This window comes from Manis pentadactyla, chromosome 4, assembly GCF_030020395.1.
Source record: "Manis pentadactyla isolate mManPen7 chromosome 4, mManPen7.hap1, whole genome shotgun sequence".
In the NCBI taxonomy this organism is placed as follows: domain Eukaryota; kingdom Metazoa; phylum Chordata; class Mammalia; order Pholidota; family Manidae; genus Manis; species Manis pentadactyla.
This window is the reverse complement of record NC_080022.1, coordinates 10,832,975-10,849,803: the sequence shown is the minus strand read 5'-3', so window position 1 is coordinate 10,849,803 and position 16,829 is coordinate 10,832,975. Positions and strand designations below refer to the sequence as shown.

At 53.2% G+C, this 16,829-nt stretch overlaps 1 protein-coding gene across 8 annotated transcripts in view; it reads right to left on the bottom strand.

Annotated features, from left to right (window-relative positions):
• The window catches only part of KAZN (kazrin, periplakin interacting protein), a 1,067,116-nt gene that overhangs the window by 37,678 nt on the left and 1,012,609 nt on the right, over nt 1–16,829 (bottom strand). For 5 of the 8 annotated variants that reach the window (XM_057499760.1, XM_036914289.2, XM_036914290.2 and 2 more), the window contains 4 exons: nt 9,882–10,071; nt 8,173–8,303; nt 5,252–5,302; nt 3,767–3,890 (listed from right to left, as the gene is read on the bottom strand). In XM_057499760.1, the coding sequence (XP_057355743.1) occupies nt 3,767–3,890; nt 5,252–5,302; nt 8,173–8,303; nt 9,882–10,071 (496 nt within the window). Of the gene's footprint in view, nt 1–1,421; nt 3,891–5,251; nt 5,303–8,172; nt 8,304–9,881; nt 10,072–16,829 lie in introns of those variants that run through there. The other 3 variants (XR_008996900.1, XM_036914295.2, XM_036914294.2) reach the window with 3 other exon arrangements.

Sequence of the window (16,829 nt, the reverse complement as noted above, 5' to 3'; positions counted from 1 at the left end):
ATAACGCAATACACAACCAATGCAGCTGTACACTGGTCTTGCTACTCTAATTTATGACTAACAGGTACCACTTGAAGTTGGACCATTTGGGGCAAGGACCCAAGAGATGATTAACAGAGGTAGGGTGACGTCTGAGCAGAGCCACAAAGATTTGAATAAGGTGTGGCCCAGCCTTGAAAAGGAGCAATAGCTAGGATCTTGGCCAAGTCACTCCTCTCTGAGCTAAAGTCTTCCCCGTTTGTCCAGTGTGTGTGTGTGGGGGGGGTAGGGTTGGTTTTGGGATGGCCAAACAGTCTTTCTCCTTGTATGCCAGCTCTGACTGATTGGCAGCAGCTACCTAAGGTTTTGTAAAGTGAGGAAATCAGAGGCCACTTTGGGGTGGGTGGGAAGGGCTCTTGAACTGATTAGTGATGTTTGTATGAGGCCAGGGATGGGGGAGCGTTGGCATATGTGTTTGGGCCACTGGCTGTCCTCATTAGCCCGAGGCTGCTCAATCCTGGCTTCACCTTAGAATCACCAGAGATGTTTAATAACATTCTGATTCAAGGATATGGCCTGGCATCAGCGATTTCTTTTGAAAGCTCTGCTGGCGATGTTAGCATGTGGCCAGGTTAAGGACTGCTGGGGTAGATGCCCCTAAGCTCCCGCAGTCCTGAGCACTGTAACTTCTCGGCACAGCCTATGCATCACAGAGCTTTCAGCTTACTTTTCAGCGGAAACGACGGGAGTTAAAAGGCCAGGCCTCCATCAGTCTTACTGCTAGAGTGGACATGTTTTTAAGTCGGGAGGTAGAGGGTGGGGCACTGGCTACAAGCAGGGTCAGGGGTATCCAGGTGGCCTGTTCCCGGTCCACACTGTGGCGTTTCACTGGCGGAGGCCCCGGCTTTAAGTCTGGGGTTCTCTCACAGGGCTCAGGAAAGCCTGGCCCATTCTGGCTTCACCAGGGAAGCCCTGTGCCTCCCTCAATTTTTCTCTTAAGCTCCTCTCAGTCCCCAGGAAAGACGGGAAGTTGGGACAGAGGCCCACTGAGGTCTTCAAGAAGTAACATGCCCCAAACACAGGACCCATATCTGGGCCTTTGGAAGGAGTGCCAGGGGGAGAAGGGAGCAGCTGAAAGCTGACCGGGGCCACTGAGCTGGAGAATGAGGGGCCAGGGTGCCAGGTTCGTGCGGGGTGCATTAGGACCACGGCAGCCCTGCATGCTGACAGCTCCTGCAAGGTAGTCAGGGCCGCAAAGATGAGATGTTTCTGGGAGGCCACACCAGCCTCAGCCCCTCCATGGGCCCAGAATGCAGCCAGCTTTCTGTGGCCCCTCCCGTCACCCCCTCAGGACCCAGCCCTGGAAGTCCAGAGCCAGGTCATGCGGGGCTGGGCCTCCCAACCGGAGCAAGATAGAAGCAATCAAATAACATAGAATTCAGTAATATTTTAAAATAAGCTTTATTTAGATTTTTTTAAATATTTTGTATTTGCATCCATGCCTTCGAAAAACCTTTCCCACGGGAAAGGTTATTTTCATCTAATGTTACCCATAACTCATTCGCTATTTGACGCAGTTCTCTTAAATAAATCATCCTTAGTAACTCTTAGAATTATCTCCTAATTTACAAAAACTGAAATGAAAAGGAACTACTAAATCATTACCAGGGGTGGTGGTTGCAATCTTATTTTCTCATGTGTAAAGGGCAATCAATAAAAATCAACCAAAAGAAAAATAATTCATGGGGGAGAAAGTATTTTCTAAAATCTCTCTCCGTAGAGAAAGATGCCAGCTCGGGCCCTACTCCTTCACTGCCAGGCTTGGTTAAACGGCTCAGCCAGAGGAGGCCAGAGATCCTTATTAGGTACCCTGCCTGCTCCTTCCCAACCCCCAGCAGGTCAGAAGGCAAGGGAGCAGCTGACTGGGGCTTTTCTATTGTTTTAGAGACTTTGGACAAAATATCCTATCCATTCTGATAGAGATGCTCCAGCATTTTAAAGTCTTGCATCTTTGTAAGAGCTGAAAGTGTAACTATTAGCAGAAAGCGCGACTACTGTCGTCGTTAGGGACACAAATTGAGCTGTTAGTAGTTAAGGTGCAGCACAGGGTGGGGTTCAAGGTCAAAAGAAAAGGGAAGGCTAGTTTGAGGCCTTGAGAGGCCCTGGCTAGAAGCTCACGTGTTCTCCGTCACCTGGCACTACCATGCACACGGTTCCTTTGCTGGTGATGCCTCACTGGGGCCAAGAGTGCCCCCCAAATAGTCGGATGTTCCTGCCAGCCCTCCTCTCCTGGGGTGCGCAGGCTCAGGCCACTGTGACAAGTTGGAGGACAGGGCACAAGGGATCTGTTAAGTGTGGCTAGAGGAACCAACCGGAATGGGGAGGGCAGAGATACTCTAGTGCTGGGCGCTGTGTCCCCAACAGCTCCTCCCCCAATGACACATGCCTGGCTAACGTGCAGAGTAAACCAAGGATGAGAAAGACAGAGCTGCAGGGAGGAACTCAGGCCGCTCAAGGCCCCTTGGAGAGCGACTCAGGCCAAGGGCCCCTGTGGTCGTACCCTTTGGTCACACAGCTGGCTATTTCGCCCTGTGCTCAACCTCTCTCAAAAGACAGACCCGAGGGAAGGTGGCCATTATAGTAGGCGCTCTGCTGAGGTCAGCGTTCTGTATTTCAGATAAAGACAGAGATATAGAGAGAGGCCTGGAGAGAGCGATGGCTGGGAAGAAGGTGGAGCACACTTCCATGCAGGGGTGCAAGAATTGTGGGGAGAGAGAAGAAGAAGGGGGAAAAGCAAGCTTTGAAGCCCCATGGTCCCTGGGTTCTGGCCACCCTAAACTCTACCTTGTGCAGTTTGGCAGCTGAGTAAAAGGACAGACAAGTCAACAGGAGCACCCGCCTCCCGCCCGCCCCGTGGAAAAATAGACATTCCGATATTTATGTAATAATTTAGATAGAATAAGTCTTCTGCATTTGTGCAAATAAATTAAACGGAACAAATTTTTTTTTTTTTGCCATGAAGAAAGAAACGGCAACACAATTTAAAAACTGGCAGGCCATGAAAAAGAGCCCGTTTGGCCTCTGACAAACGCAGCCAAGACAAGGCCCCTTGGCTGGGCTTGCGAGTGTCTGCAGAGAGCGGACCTTACCCTGACAACGGTGGCGTTTCATGGTTAAAGTGACTTGGGCGTGCCCCGAGAACTGGGTCTCGTCCCACACGTTCACACTGGGGGCAGGGGGACATCAGAAACTGACCACATCCTCGGGCAGACGGGCTCCTGAAGTAGCAGTTTGGACAAGGGACATTTACAAGCACGGAGTGCACAATAGTTTTGTTATTTACAAATACACAGCAGTCCTTCAAGTTTTCAAGTTTCATAAAACGGAGGTGGGGAGGGGAAAGGGGGCAAAATAAAACAACCCAACGAACCAAACAAAATGGAAAAAAAAAAAAAACACAGAAAAAACAAAAACAAACCCAGATTAACAACACAACCGATCGCTCCAAAGACAACAGAGTTGACATAGTCACACACGTTTGTAGTATGTACATCAATTACAGAGGTGGCGACGCAGGAGAAAGGGGTCACACGTGTTTGCACTTGGCCACACCCAGCACCCCCACGTGCAAGAGCTCGCGCACCGCCCGCCACGCACGCCCCCGGGACACGCGCCCCCACGCTCGCACACACGCCCACACGCACAGACACGCCTGCCGGGCCGCAGGCGAAGGGAGGCGGGTATCACCAGTCCGCGTCCTCCTCTATGTAATAATCAGGGGCGGTACCATCAAAGAGGCCGGGGTCGAGGGACTTCCGCTGCTTCCCTCTGGCGAAGACGCGGGAGATGGAGCCGAATCCCATCTTCTCTTTCTTCTTTTTCCGTTTTTGGTCTTCAAGATCCTCTAGTGACTGTGGAGTCAGGGGCCGAGTGGCAGGGGTAGAGGGGAGAAGAACAAAGGCAAGCTGAGCTGGGTGTGGAAGACAGTGGAGGGGTGGAGGGGCAGGATGGCCAGTGGCTGGGGGACAGTGGAAGGGTCAAGAACGCCAGGGTCCGCCCCTCCCTCGCTGAGCAGACTTGGGCCAGTTATGGAACCTCTCAGGGACAATAGGACCCATCCAAGGCTGTCATGAGGACATCAGTGAAAGTTAAAAATGCTCACAGTATCATGCCTGGTGCGTAACAGGCATTTAATAACTGTCTGCTGCTGGTGACGTCTGTACTACTAGCATCATTCAAATTCAGTTTGCCCACAACCTGCAGGCGCTTCTGGAGGGCTTGCAGGAGCGTGTCCCTGCACTGGGCCACTGCAGCCAGCGTACAAGTTCCCCGTGAAAAAGTCCCCATGGAGAAGGGGGCCTGGGGGAGCCCAGAGAGTGAGGAAGGAGGATACTGAGCTTTGTGACAGCTCAGGGCAAGGGCCACGGACCTAGAGGCCCTGGACAAGAAGTAGGACTGGCCACGTGGGCAGGGGAGGCGGGTTCGGGTTCTAGTCCTGACTCTGTCACTACCCATGGGAACCGAGAGCCCCCAGCCCCTCTGAGCCCAGCTTTCTCATCTGTGATGTGGGGTAACAACAGTGAGGGTGATGATGACAACACCCTCCTGTCGGGGTGACTACAGGGGTCGGGGTGGCGTCTGCGGGAGAGATTTGCAAACTCTCCTGTGCTTTACGTGAAGACATGGTGTGGTGTTACTCATCAGAAAGGTGGGGCTTAGACTACACTAATGGTTCCCAGGACTCAGCAGAACGACCTGAGTCGGGCTCCACCCCAAACCTGGCAGGTCAGTCTCCAGGGTGAGAGGCCCAGGCATCTGCCTTTGAAAAATCTTCCCTGTTGGGCCCTGAAGATGATGAGTGGGGTGTAGACCAGGAGGTGGGAACCCAGGACCAGAGAGCTGAGCTCAGAGACCCCTTATGACCCTCAGTGCATGTTGCTTCTTACCCGAAGCCCCCTCCTCCCTCTGATGATGGAGTATGGATTTGTTAGCTCAGAGCCCAAAGAACCCTCACCAGGGCAGCAGGACAGAGGATGTGTGATACCCTCAGTGGGACCACAGATCCCGAAGGGGACGTGGCAGGGCAGACGCAGGTGCTGAGCCTGGCTCGGGCACCCACCTACATGTGACTGAGGTGGTGGCTGAATTCCTCTCTGCCCTTGGTGCCCAAGCATGGATGCGGGGATGCCAAGAGCCCAGGGGAACAAAGGGGGAAGTCACGGTCAAGGTCAGGTGGAGGCTGTGCCCAAGTGGCCAGGGAAGGCCTGCCTACCTGTACAATGGGGTTGTGCAGGTTCTTCTGAACTGGGCCGGGACTGTCGCCCTGTAGCCAAAGGAGAGGAGGAAGATGAAGCAGCAGACACACATGATACATGGGAGCAGAGGTGGCCCATGGAGTGTGGGGTCTTCCATGGAAGGAAGCCATCCCTTGGGGACTGCTCTGCCTCTGTACTGGGGACCCACCCCCACCCCTAAGGCAGGCACTCCCAGATGGCTCAAGGATGGCACCTGGGGTTCACTGCGATGCTGCCTGGACTGGGGTCCTGGCCAGAGGCCATGTGGTGCTCTCCTGGCTGCTGTGGCTCTTGACCCTCAACACCCTCTGACCAACAAATCAGCCACTCAAAGGCTTCTAAGTTCCTCTCCCAGTTCGTCCATTGAGTTAGAACTGGAGGTTGGTTATATTTGGTGCTTTTCATAAAGCTATATAGTTTTATAGGAAAAAAGAACAAAAAATTTCAGGACAGGAAGACTCGAGAGACTATGTAGCTTCTAATTTCCCCTACAAACACCACAGTGAGTCTCTTGTTTAGCGGAGGGGCAAGCAGGAGTCCTCAGCCTGCTCTGCAGATATACAGAGAGGCTCTAGATGTTACAACATCACAGAGCAAATAAAAGACCTACAGCTCAAATTTGGGGCTGTCTGGTTGTCGTCCAGTGCTTCCTCCTGTGGGAGTACAGAGGTGGGTGTGCAAGAGGCTTCACTACAGACCAGAATCAGTCTGTCCTTCCTGGGGGCAACCAGATCTTAAAACAAGTCATAACTAGGGAGACCCCTGGTGGTTATTTCCAGAATTGCAGGAAAAATGCCCACTAACAAAGTATGTGTCCATTGCATTAGCCTTCAACCTCTCTATGCTGAGTTCCCATCTCTGCTCTAAATTAGTGGCCAGAATGTGAAAGGATGGGGAGGTCCTAAGTCCATGCCAGGCTGTTCTTGCTGGTTCCACGACAAATGCCTGAGAACTGAGGGTTGCCTGGTGTTATTTTCAGGTTCTTCCTGGCTTACCTGTGTGCATATCTGTTGAGATGCGGGGGGGGGCGAAGGTGGTTGAGGGAGGGCAGGGATGGGACAAATGGTAGTTGAGACTTAAGTCCCATCTCAAGGTTGCAAATAGAACCTATCTAGCAGGCAGCTTAAACAGGTCTACTCTGGGTCAGGCTATCTTTGCCAAATTCATGTGCAAGAGAATGAGGACAGAGCCCACTGCAATGCCTGTATGCAGACAACTGGCTTATCAAAGCATGCATTTCCTGACAGCAGGGCCCTGGGTGAGGTGAACTTGGAGATTATCATGCTGGACCTGTAGCCTGTAGCAGCACGGATGTGCCAAGGCCAACTTGGGCAAAAAGCTAGGCCTGTGCCAAATGCAATTTGAGAGGGCTCTGGAAAAGCTTTTCTGCAGAATGGATTTTCCAATAGCATTTTGGCTGTCAGAGCCCCCTCGAGCCCACCATGAGAAGACAAAATATGGCTCTTGGGAAGGTATTCTCATTTGGGGTATGCATGGATACTAAAGGGTACGCAGACCATGCTGTAAGAATGAAGGTCACTGCGGGATGTAGGTGTAGTTCAACAGCGGTCCCTCAAAACCAGAGACTGGGCGTCAGGGGTCCCCCTAGCAGCTCACCTTCCTAGCTGTGGTTCTGTCATTCAAGACAGCCTTTGCCACCAGGGTTCTCTCCCAGTAACAAGAAGAGATTACTTCCTAAAGCCTCAGCTAAAAAAGAATCTGAGCCTTGAGCGAGATTCAAACCTGACATGACTTCTCACCTGGACTGGGCTGCCTGAGGCCTTGTGGCCCATATCACCAAGCTGGGGCAACTTATTGTAAGTCTAGTCATAGCTATTTTTACAAGCACTCTTTTTATTGTTGTTATAGATTTTTAAAAAAGTTTCCATTATGGTTACTCTTATATAGAAAAGTTACTGATTTTTATAAATTGATTCTCAACCAAGTACTGTTATGTACTTGCTCATGATTAGCTCCAATAGCTTTACATGTTTTCTTGTGTTTTCTGGTAGACAATCATATTGTTGGCAAATAACAGCTATTTTGTGTTTCTTTCCCACTATATTCACCTCATTTCTTTTTTGTTATCGATCTTGCTGGCTAATAAAACAAGCTTACCAGAGTTTTTGAAAATGCCTTCCCATGCATTTGAAGACCTAACTCTATTATGTCTCTGTCTTCAGGACATGGCAGGGGAGCCACCTATATTATCAACTGCGTGTTGGATCCAAATGAAAAGCGGCCCCTACACCCTGGCTCCAGTGTTTCATGGTAGAGCCTTGACGGGGCTCCTCCGATGCTTAACCTGCCTTTGTTCACCCCCTCACTCCTTGGGAGACCGACTTGCTGCCCCACTAGTTATTAAGAGTTAGGTGGCCAGGGACCTGGGCCTTTTCGTAGCTGGTGCCCAGTATGAGATCAAGAAGTGTTTGATTAAATAAAAAAGCAAAGAGAACAATTCATAGGACACCTCGTCAGAGGGAATATGCCAAAACTCTTAGAAATTCAAAAAACCCGGCCCAATCCTGGTTGAAGGACTGCGAGCTGGCTCTACATGAAGTGGTGCTGGTAAGGCCCAAGCTCTGGAAGGTACCACCTGGGAGGAGAAGCCCACAGTTCCAGACTCAGCCCACCAGAGATACGCCCAGGCTGCACAGACCCTGAGGCCTTCCTTGGGATTTTCCTTGCCCTCCCGGACACAAGGAGCACACAGGCCTCATCTCTTTCTCTCCCCACATCCATCTCTTCTTGCAAAAGGAAAGAACAAACAGGAAATGCCTTCGCCAGAGTTCCCTGGGTGGACGAGAGGAAACAGCGGGTGCGTCTTCACCCCTCCACCCCGACCCCTGCGGTTTCCGGGCAGGGCCCGTGGCCCAGGCCCAGCGGCTGCTGGCCTTACGTTGCAGAGGGAGTGTGTCCGGTGTCGAGGGGAGTTGATGTCGCTTGGCGTGGATGACCGGTCACCTTCGGCAGCAGATGCGTCGGAGATGACGGAGGGCTGCCGGGAGTGGCAGGGGCTCACCCTGACCGCTGGAAAGCAGGCATAGCTGGTGAGTGAGGGATGGGGAGAATGACCCAACCTTTACTGCCTCACAGATGATTCCACCCAATTAATAGATAAAAACGTTGCGTCACAGAGAAGAGACTTGCCCAGCTCTCCGCTTCTCTATGCACAGCCCCACACATCATCAGAAAGCAGCTGCCAGGAAGAATCTCCCACAGACTCTGGAGCCAATCAGACCCCCTCCTCACCAGGGAGGAGAGGAGGCAGGGTTTCCGGGGACCTCAGTGACTGTTCTCACAGTGCTCCCACCAGCTGGACGATCCCTAGACCTGGTGCAATCCTAACTGCCGGTCAACACCAGCTTCCGGTTCTCTCCCTGTGCTAATTGCAACCTGTATTCAGTTTACCTCTCAGCTTAGTTATGTGTGGGTTGTGGGTCTTCACACCTACAACGTCAGCTCCATGAGGGAAGGCACCCTGGGTGCCTAACGCATGTTGAACCCCAGCTCACAGTGTCTGGCACATAGGAGGTACTCCACCAACAGTCATTAAATGGGAGGCTTGGCTAGGAAGGCACAGCCCGGCAGCCCGCGATCCCCGGCCGACCGCTCTCCCGCCTGCAGTGCGGGCCCTGGGTGGAGGAAGCCCTTCCGTCTGACCGGACAGACTGAGCAGGGAGGGCTGCGTTACTGAGGAGGGCAGTGCTTGCTGCCAGCGGCCATACAGTCTCAGTGGGGAGGGTCTTTGGAGTCAGGGGCTTTGGTTCCCAGCTAGTTGACAGCAGGACTTGCAGGTTCCAAGGCCAGCTGCCTGTCCCCCAGCCTGTACCTGTCACACAAAAGCAGCCACTTGCAGGAAGGAGGATGCATCTAGGTGGCTGCACATGTGAACAGGGGTTTTGGGCTAGTACTGTGGCCCCTGATGCTGCCCAGAAGCTGGGCCCCTCTCCCCCCAGTGCCTGGAGCAACACCTCTGACATTTATTTCTGGCCCTCCCACAAATCCTGTGACGGCAGGAGCTGTCAACCAGAGAGCTCTGAGGTCTCCCCTGGATGCCCATATCACCCAGGCTGGAGGATCAGTGTACTCACTCCCTAGACACAGTGATTGGTCCAGGCATGGGCATGTGACCCAGGCTGGCCAATCAGTGCACTCACTCCCTAGACACAGTGATTAGTCCAGGAGTGGGCATGCAACCCTAGCCAGCCAATCAGAGTCCTTCTTTGGGATTTACTATAGACACAGAGAAAGGGATAGTTTCTTTTTCTCAAGACTTTTGAGCTGTCAGGGCCTTAAAAAATCCCAAAACTGCTGAAGATTGTTTTGCTGCTTCATGGAAAGTGACAATGTGAAGATGAGGCCAAACAGTGGCAGGCAGAGCTGAGAGATGGAGATGCAGACAGACAGACCAGATATTGTCTGCATGTCAGGATCCAGCTATGCCTGAGGTCCAACCCTTAGACCTTTCAGTTACATAAGCCTGTGGCCTCTAGCCCACCCCCACCAAACATTCATTCCCTATAGTGTGAGTAAAGAGGTTGCTTCCCCATGGGGTCAGATGGCCTCTTAAGAAGCCCCCCACAGCTGGGGCTGGGCAGGACTTACCTTGCCGGTCTGCAGGGTGAGGGGGGTGTGAGTGGTAGAGCGTCTGCTGGCTCTGTCGGATGGCTGCCGTCAGTGGGAGGTCCGCCTGCACCACCCACTCCTGGTTGCCATTGAGCATCGTCTCGCCCGGCATGGCAAGGGAGTGCCTCTTGGGGACATCCTTGGTCAGCGTGGCTAAGGACTGCTTGGCCTGGAAGGAGCCGGGAGACAGGAAGACGTCAATGATCAAGGGCACCTCTTGGCCGGCTGCCCGGCCCTCACCCACCCTCACCAGAAAGGCAGGAACCCGACCTCTGTGCCGGGGTGGCTCTAGCTCTGAAGCGCAGGCCAGCAGGTCAAACACCTGCGCTGCGGCCCTCACCTGCAGGCTTACTTGGGGTCACCCCTTAGTTCCTGCCAACACAAAGTGAGACCAGAACTTCAGAGAGAAAGGGGGTCCAAGGACACACTTATCACTCATTCTTTTGGGTTCTTCAAGGACCAGCTGGGATCAGAATGGGATTATAAGAAAATGGTGTTTCAGCTTTTATCACCATAACTTCTCCCAAATTCAGTGTGCTATCTCCCCTTCAAAAGGTGCTATGCAATGCAGGCTGGGGACAGGGCAAACCTGCAAGCTGGCTCTCAGGGCCGCCTGACAATGTGTGGGACATGAAGAGGCCCCAGGACAAGTGTGGGGCTGAGCTGGGGCAGGTGGTGACAGTGCCTCTCTGGTGACTTGCGATCTCTCTTAGCTGTGGGTAATCTTCCCTCACTGTATGTGGGGTTTTATTAGAAGTGACCTCAGATTATTCTGGGGAGGAAAAGCGTGCATATTAGAAATGCACTGATGCTATTCTTCTCATCACAGTCAACTTCTGCTTATACATGTGGATTCAGAGGGTGTGGTCTGAGCGCTTGACGGGCCGCCGCGAGAATAAAGCTGTCTATGAACTCTTTTGCCAGTACTCTGTTGTCGGTTTTTGGTCTGGCCGAAAGAACTTGCCCAGAGCTGAAATCTGGCGCTATGGCTGGTTCCCCAGGCCCGCGCAGGGCAGAGGGGGACAGGGAGGGGCCCAAGGGGCCACGCTGAGACTGCCAGTGAATCAGCCATCCCAGGGCGTTGCTACAGATGGCAGAGCCACTGCGAGTGCTGGCTCTGCCTGATAGGAACACAGGTAAAATGGAAAAAACCTCTTGTCATCTCTCCTAGCTCCAGAACTTTCCACACCTTGCCCAAGGCCCTGGGCTCTTCCTGGCAGAGCATGGGATTTGTGCAATTCCAGCTGAGAAATGGATAGTCTTTGGCTTAAAGCCAGTATACCCTCATCACACTGACCAGCTGTGTTATTTTAGGAACATCATTGCCTTCTCTGAGCCTCAGTTTCTCCCTCTGTTATAATGAAGAACCGGGACCAAGTAATCTTTAAGGCTCCCTCTAGCACAGACACCCACTCTATGAAATACTCACCTTCCATTGCCAGCCCCCTGGAAATATAAACCTATGTGGCAGAGGAAGGCCAATTTGAAGGTGTCAGCTCCACTCCCAAACCAGGTAATATCCCCCTGGATTGGCAAACCATCATGTGCTCAGTGCAACAGCCCTGGGTCTCCAGTAGGGAGTGTTGGATTATCTGTGCTGGTCAGAGAAGAAACCAGAAGCTCAGAGAGGTTAAGCGACTTCTCCAAGAGTGTACAGCATTCCAAATGCACTGCACCCTTGATCCCCAGGAGCCTGACTGTGAGCCCTGTGCAGTTTTTAAAGCACCCACATTCCCCTGGGGCAAGGAAATAACCAGCACAAGTGATGCAGACTCTGAATCCACGAGGCAGAGGATGGGGCACGCCTGGTCACAGTGGAGTCCCCAGCACTTGGATTGGGGCTGGGCACATTCAGTGGAGGCTCACTCAAAATCTGAAGAATAAATGGAAGCAGAACTCTACATCTGTGTTGGTGGCCCAGGGAATGAGATCCGTTAACTTACTACAAGAATAATCGAGCTGCAGGTAGGTGGGCCGTGACTCACAGCTGCCGTGTGCTCACAGACGTGGAATCACGAGACGCAGGTTTCCTGGGACCACATTTGCTTAGCCCTCGGGTGCGTGGGCATCTGGCCTCCTGGGCCTCCGTGTGGTCAGCTGCCCTGCTCCCTGGCTTCCTCTGGTCCAGTCCCTCTTGGCTGCCTGGCAGGTGGACTCAGATAAGAGAAACGAGCCCCCAGGTCTGTCTGCCACTGTGCTGATTAACTCTCAGTGCTGCCCTCTTGCAAACATGCCCAGCCACACACACAGAAAGCACGGGAGAGTCCAAGGCTCCCCTCAAATAAGCAGCTCTTTGGGGCAGCACAGGAAGGCATGGGGAAGAGGCCTGGGCAGGGTCTCTCTCCTGTCCCCCACTGGCTTCCTTCTCCCAGGTGGAGCTTCCTCTTTGCCTGGGCCTGAGAGTGACACCTTCTTCTCGCTACTTGACACCTGGGAGGTCCCATGGCCAGTCCTGGAGGACGGGGTGGCTCTGCCTCTGAGTTCCGAAGTGCTGGAACCTCTCACAAATTGTCCACTCATGGTTTTAAACCCCCAAGACAGAGGTTCAGGGAAACGTGGACTGCAGATAAGGCATGAAAGTCTAACTTAAAAATATGTGTGCATGTGTGCACATGCACATGCGTACACACACACACACACACACTCTTAATGCTTTACTGGATCATGTCCCCATGGCAGTCTACACAGCATTTCTCTGACTAACCTCCTCCACTAAATGCCATGTCATGCTGGGAGCTCCCTTGGAGCTCGACTCCTTCTTCTCCTCTGAGTCTCTCCTGTGTCCTGAGCAATCTAAACCTGGAATTTCGAGCTCCTGGGAATTGGTAAATTGGCTCCAATGCAAGCTGTCCCACCACTCCCAGCTTTGGGGTCTCACTGGTAAGATGGGGACTGGGAAGGATCATTTCCCCGGAGGTATGCACCATGCTCAGAGCCTGGGCTCTGAGACTGGACTACCTGATTGGATTGTGGCTCTGCCACCTTCTAGCTGGGGGTCCTGAGAGAGGCCCCTCACCTCGTTGTGCCCTCACGCCCCCATCTGTCTGATGGAGATAACATGGCTGCTGTGGAGAGCCCTAGCCTGTGGTAAAGCACTCAGTGTCAGCAACTGTTATTATGGAAGTATCTACTTCACAAGGAGTTAGACGTGGAATAATGCCTGTGAAGGCCCAGGGTACTGCCTGGCCTGTTGGCGTGTTCAACACAGAGCAGCCACGGAGCAGCCACCACGTGGTGGTGGTTAGAATTATGTAAGTCCTTCCTACAATCAGGTGATAAGATCCAGGAGGCTGGCCGGGCCCTGCACTCACCCACCCTCTGGGTTGGCTGATGAAGGCCCCCCACTGCCTGCAGGGTCTGCAGATCTGGAGGCCAAGTAGTCCCATGTTAGGGGTGCGCCTGGCCCCGGAGGCATGCTGTGAGCCCTGCTAGATGGAATGCCTCACCCGCCTTTCAAGGGATTCCTGCTTATCTGGGAAATGTCTCCTGGCCAAAGGCTGGGAATAGCAAGGGGCAGGGACTTCCCGAGAAGACACAAGAAGGTGTGTGGGTGTAGGTCTAGAACATCAGAAACAACAGGGACCATTTATTGAGCATCTGTTGCATGCCTGCTGATTCACCTCACATCACCAGGGTCCCAGGTGGAAGGTCTTAGAGTCCTATTTTATACATGTAGAAACTGAGGGTCAGAAAGGTTAGGCCCTTTTCATAGGTCACACAGCCAGAGAATGGAAGGACCAAACTGGGACTCTGTTAGAACTGAACGGTCAGGGCACAGACAGAAACACTGACATGACGAATTCCATACGCGATCCTTGAGAAACATCTCACTTTACAGAGGAGTGGTTCTCAGGCGGGCTGAAGCCCTCCAGGGAACCTGAGCAATGTCTGGAGACCGACTGATTTTTGTGACTGGGAGGGACTACAGTGATCCTCCAGTGCACAGGGCAGCCCCACAACAAAGACTTATCTGACCCTAAATGTCAATAATGCCGGGGATGAGAAACCCTGTTTACAGAGCACGTAGTGAACATGGAACTGTTTCCTGTTTTGGAGATGCAGCATTGATAAAACCAGGCCAGCATGAATCAGGCTCCTGGGAGGCAGGACTGGCCTTTGGGGGCAGCCCTCCTGGGGGCTGACAGCCCTGTCTGCTTGTGACTGCAAAGCCAGAGGGGAAGGCCTGAGGGCTGAGCAGCGGCTTAAGTTAGGGGAAGGCCCTCCTTCGGGCCAGTATGTGGACATTCTTTCAAAGGCCTCCCAAACAGAGCCATCACCCCAAGGAGCACGGGGGACAGCCCAATACCCAGCCCCGCCTCTCAACTCGCTGGGGGGTTCTGGATGAGCCTCTGGACTCTGAGCCTGTTTCCACATCTGTAAAATGGGTACAAGAATAATACATCTATCACTGGAGTGACTGCTAACAGATAAAGGTTTCTTTTTGGGGTGATGAAATTGTTCTGGAATTACATAGTGGGTGATGGTCACACAACTCTGTGAACATATTAACACCCACTCTCACTCTATTGTGCCTTTTAAAAGAATGAATTTCATGGTATACAAGTTTTATCTCGATAAAACAAAGTATTAAAAAACACACACACACACACCCCGTGGGGTGGGTCCCCAGGCGCCAGCGTGGCTTCATTCATGGTGCGGCCTGGTTTGGTCAGTAGGTGCCATCAGGAAACGTCTCCCCCAAGGGCGGGGTCCTTTGGCTTTTACTCAAGTGAAGCAGGCCCTTCTTGGCTGCACAGGGCGTGCAGGGGCCCAGCCCAGCTCCCCGGCAGAGGCTGCACGGGAGCACGGCGCCTGGACAGGGACGGGGCCTGCTCACCCTGCCAGGCTGCCTCCCAGGGCCTCAGGGTCATGGGTCCCCATCTCCTTGGTGACACCTCAGGGTCACTTAAGAAATTATTCATCACCAGTGGTCACCGCGAGGACCCTTGGAGAAGGGGTAAGCAAGTGACCCAACATGAGTCATTTGGGTACCCTGTACTGTATCAGACTCCTTAAAAGAGCGAGGTGAAATTCAAAGGACACAGGGTTCAAGCTCATCCTCCCCAGCAGGGCCCACTGAGCAGACCATTCCATATGGAATCCCAGCTTCCCTCCGACCCCTGTGGCTGCCTTAGCCTCAGCCCATTTCTATGCCTGGCCCCCCCGCCTTCCCACTGCACCATGAGCTTCTTCCCATGAGCCCTGTGTGCTTTACTAGCAGAGCGGCTTTCTGTCACTTGCAGCCCAAGGACCTAAGGCACACGTGCAGGGAAGGCAGGCCCTCCCTCTGCTCTCCTGGCCAGCAGGGCTGTGCGGCGAGTGGACACTGCCTGGCGCAGGCAGCCCTGGCAGCCACCAGGTTGTGAGATTCTGCAGAGGGTAGACAACAGAGGGGACCTCAGGTCAGGTGGATGCCCCAACACCGCTGGGTCTGTCACGGCCTAGAGAAGCCCCTTCCCTCGAGCTGTCGGCACACATGAGCTGTGCTGATGTTACAACAAATCCACCATCCTGAGCTGCAAACGTTTACCCTAACTGTTCACATTTAGCAGGGAGGGTCTGATGCCTGCCAGACGAGGAGGCAAGAAGCTGAGTTTTGTTGACCAGAATGGAAGTGGGTTAAGCAGTCTGGCCATGATGACAGTGGAGCGGAGGAGATCTGGCTCCCAATCCCCAAATCTCCAGGGTTCCCCACGACTTGAGGCCAGTGGCCTGAGGCAGGGAAGACACATCAGTCCACACACAGGGCGCTGGAAAGACCTGGGAGAATAGGGCCTTGTGTCACCCTGCACCTCCTTCCCAGGTCTGCAACTTGAAAGGTCTGGGCTGCAGGTGATAACTGGGCCACCAGCACATAGACCCCACTGGTGGGAATCCATTCCTCCCTAAGCGGGGACCTGCGCACCGCAGCTTCCTAGGGCCTGGGCAGTTCTCACCACTAGGGGTCAGCGTCGGACAGGCGACCCAGGAGGCAGCGTGCACAGCTGGTCCCCTAGAGGCCCTGGGATCCTGACCTGCCCTCAGCGACCCATCGTCCTGAAGGAAGTGACCACAGAAAAGCTTCATGTTGTCGTAACATCACTCATCACGGACAGGCACTGTGCTCAAGTTTCCCTTGCCTTATTCCATGAAATCACAAGATCCCTCTTTAGACTTGATGAAACGGAGGCCCAGGTGGGTGAAGGGTCCTACCCGCCGTCACACAGCTACGGAGCGGTGGGGGCTGGATTTGAACCCTGAACCCGCGGCTGTCAGCACTGCTGGCCGGCATCAGTGCCCTTCAGGAGAACACTGGGTTCCTAGAGCCATGTGGGCCTCCCCACCCCTTGGGTGCTCAGCACACTCTCTTCCGGCCACCGTCACACCGAGGCCCTGGCACTTTCAAAGGCCTTTTGAAAAAGGAAGAGCCACGAGCTCCCTGGAGTTTCCCGGCCACCCCTTGGGAAAGGCAGGTGGGATAAAGACCCTCACCACCAACCCGGACCCAGATGAAGGGCACGAAGCCCAGAGAAGCTCAGTGAGCAGCCCGGGGTCACGCAGGAGAGGGAGGACCTGAACTGCAGGGCCACCTCGGTTCTTCGGCCCTACAGACCACCTGGGCTCTTTGTTCCCACACGCAGGCTGTGCACCTCAGCAGAAAACTGGGGATATTTTGAAGGCTTATTTTGGATTAGAAAAATGTAATATTTTTTCCCTTGACATACGACAGTTTCACTACAGATGAAAACGGGACAAAAAAAAAAGGAAATAAATGTCATATGTAATCCTACTACCCAGAAACGGCCACTGTTAATTTTTTGGTGTATTTCCTCTCAAACGGTTTCTAACAAATATGTATAGTTTACCAAAACACGGGCTTTTTTCTTTTTAACAGTAGCCTGGGAGTGTGGAAGAGGGCACGGTCTCCCAGCAGCTGGCGGCCCGGCC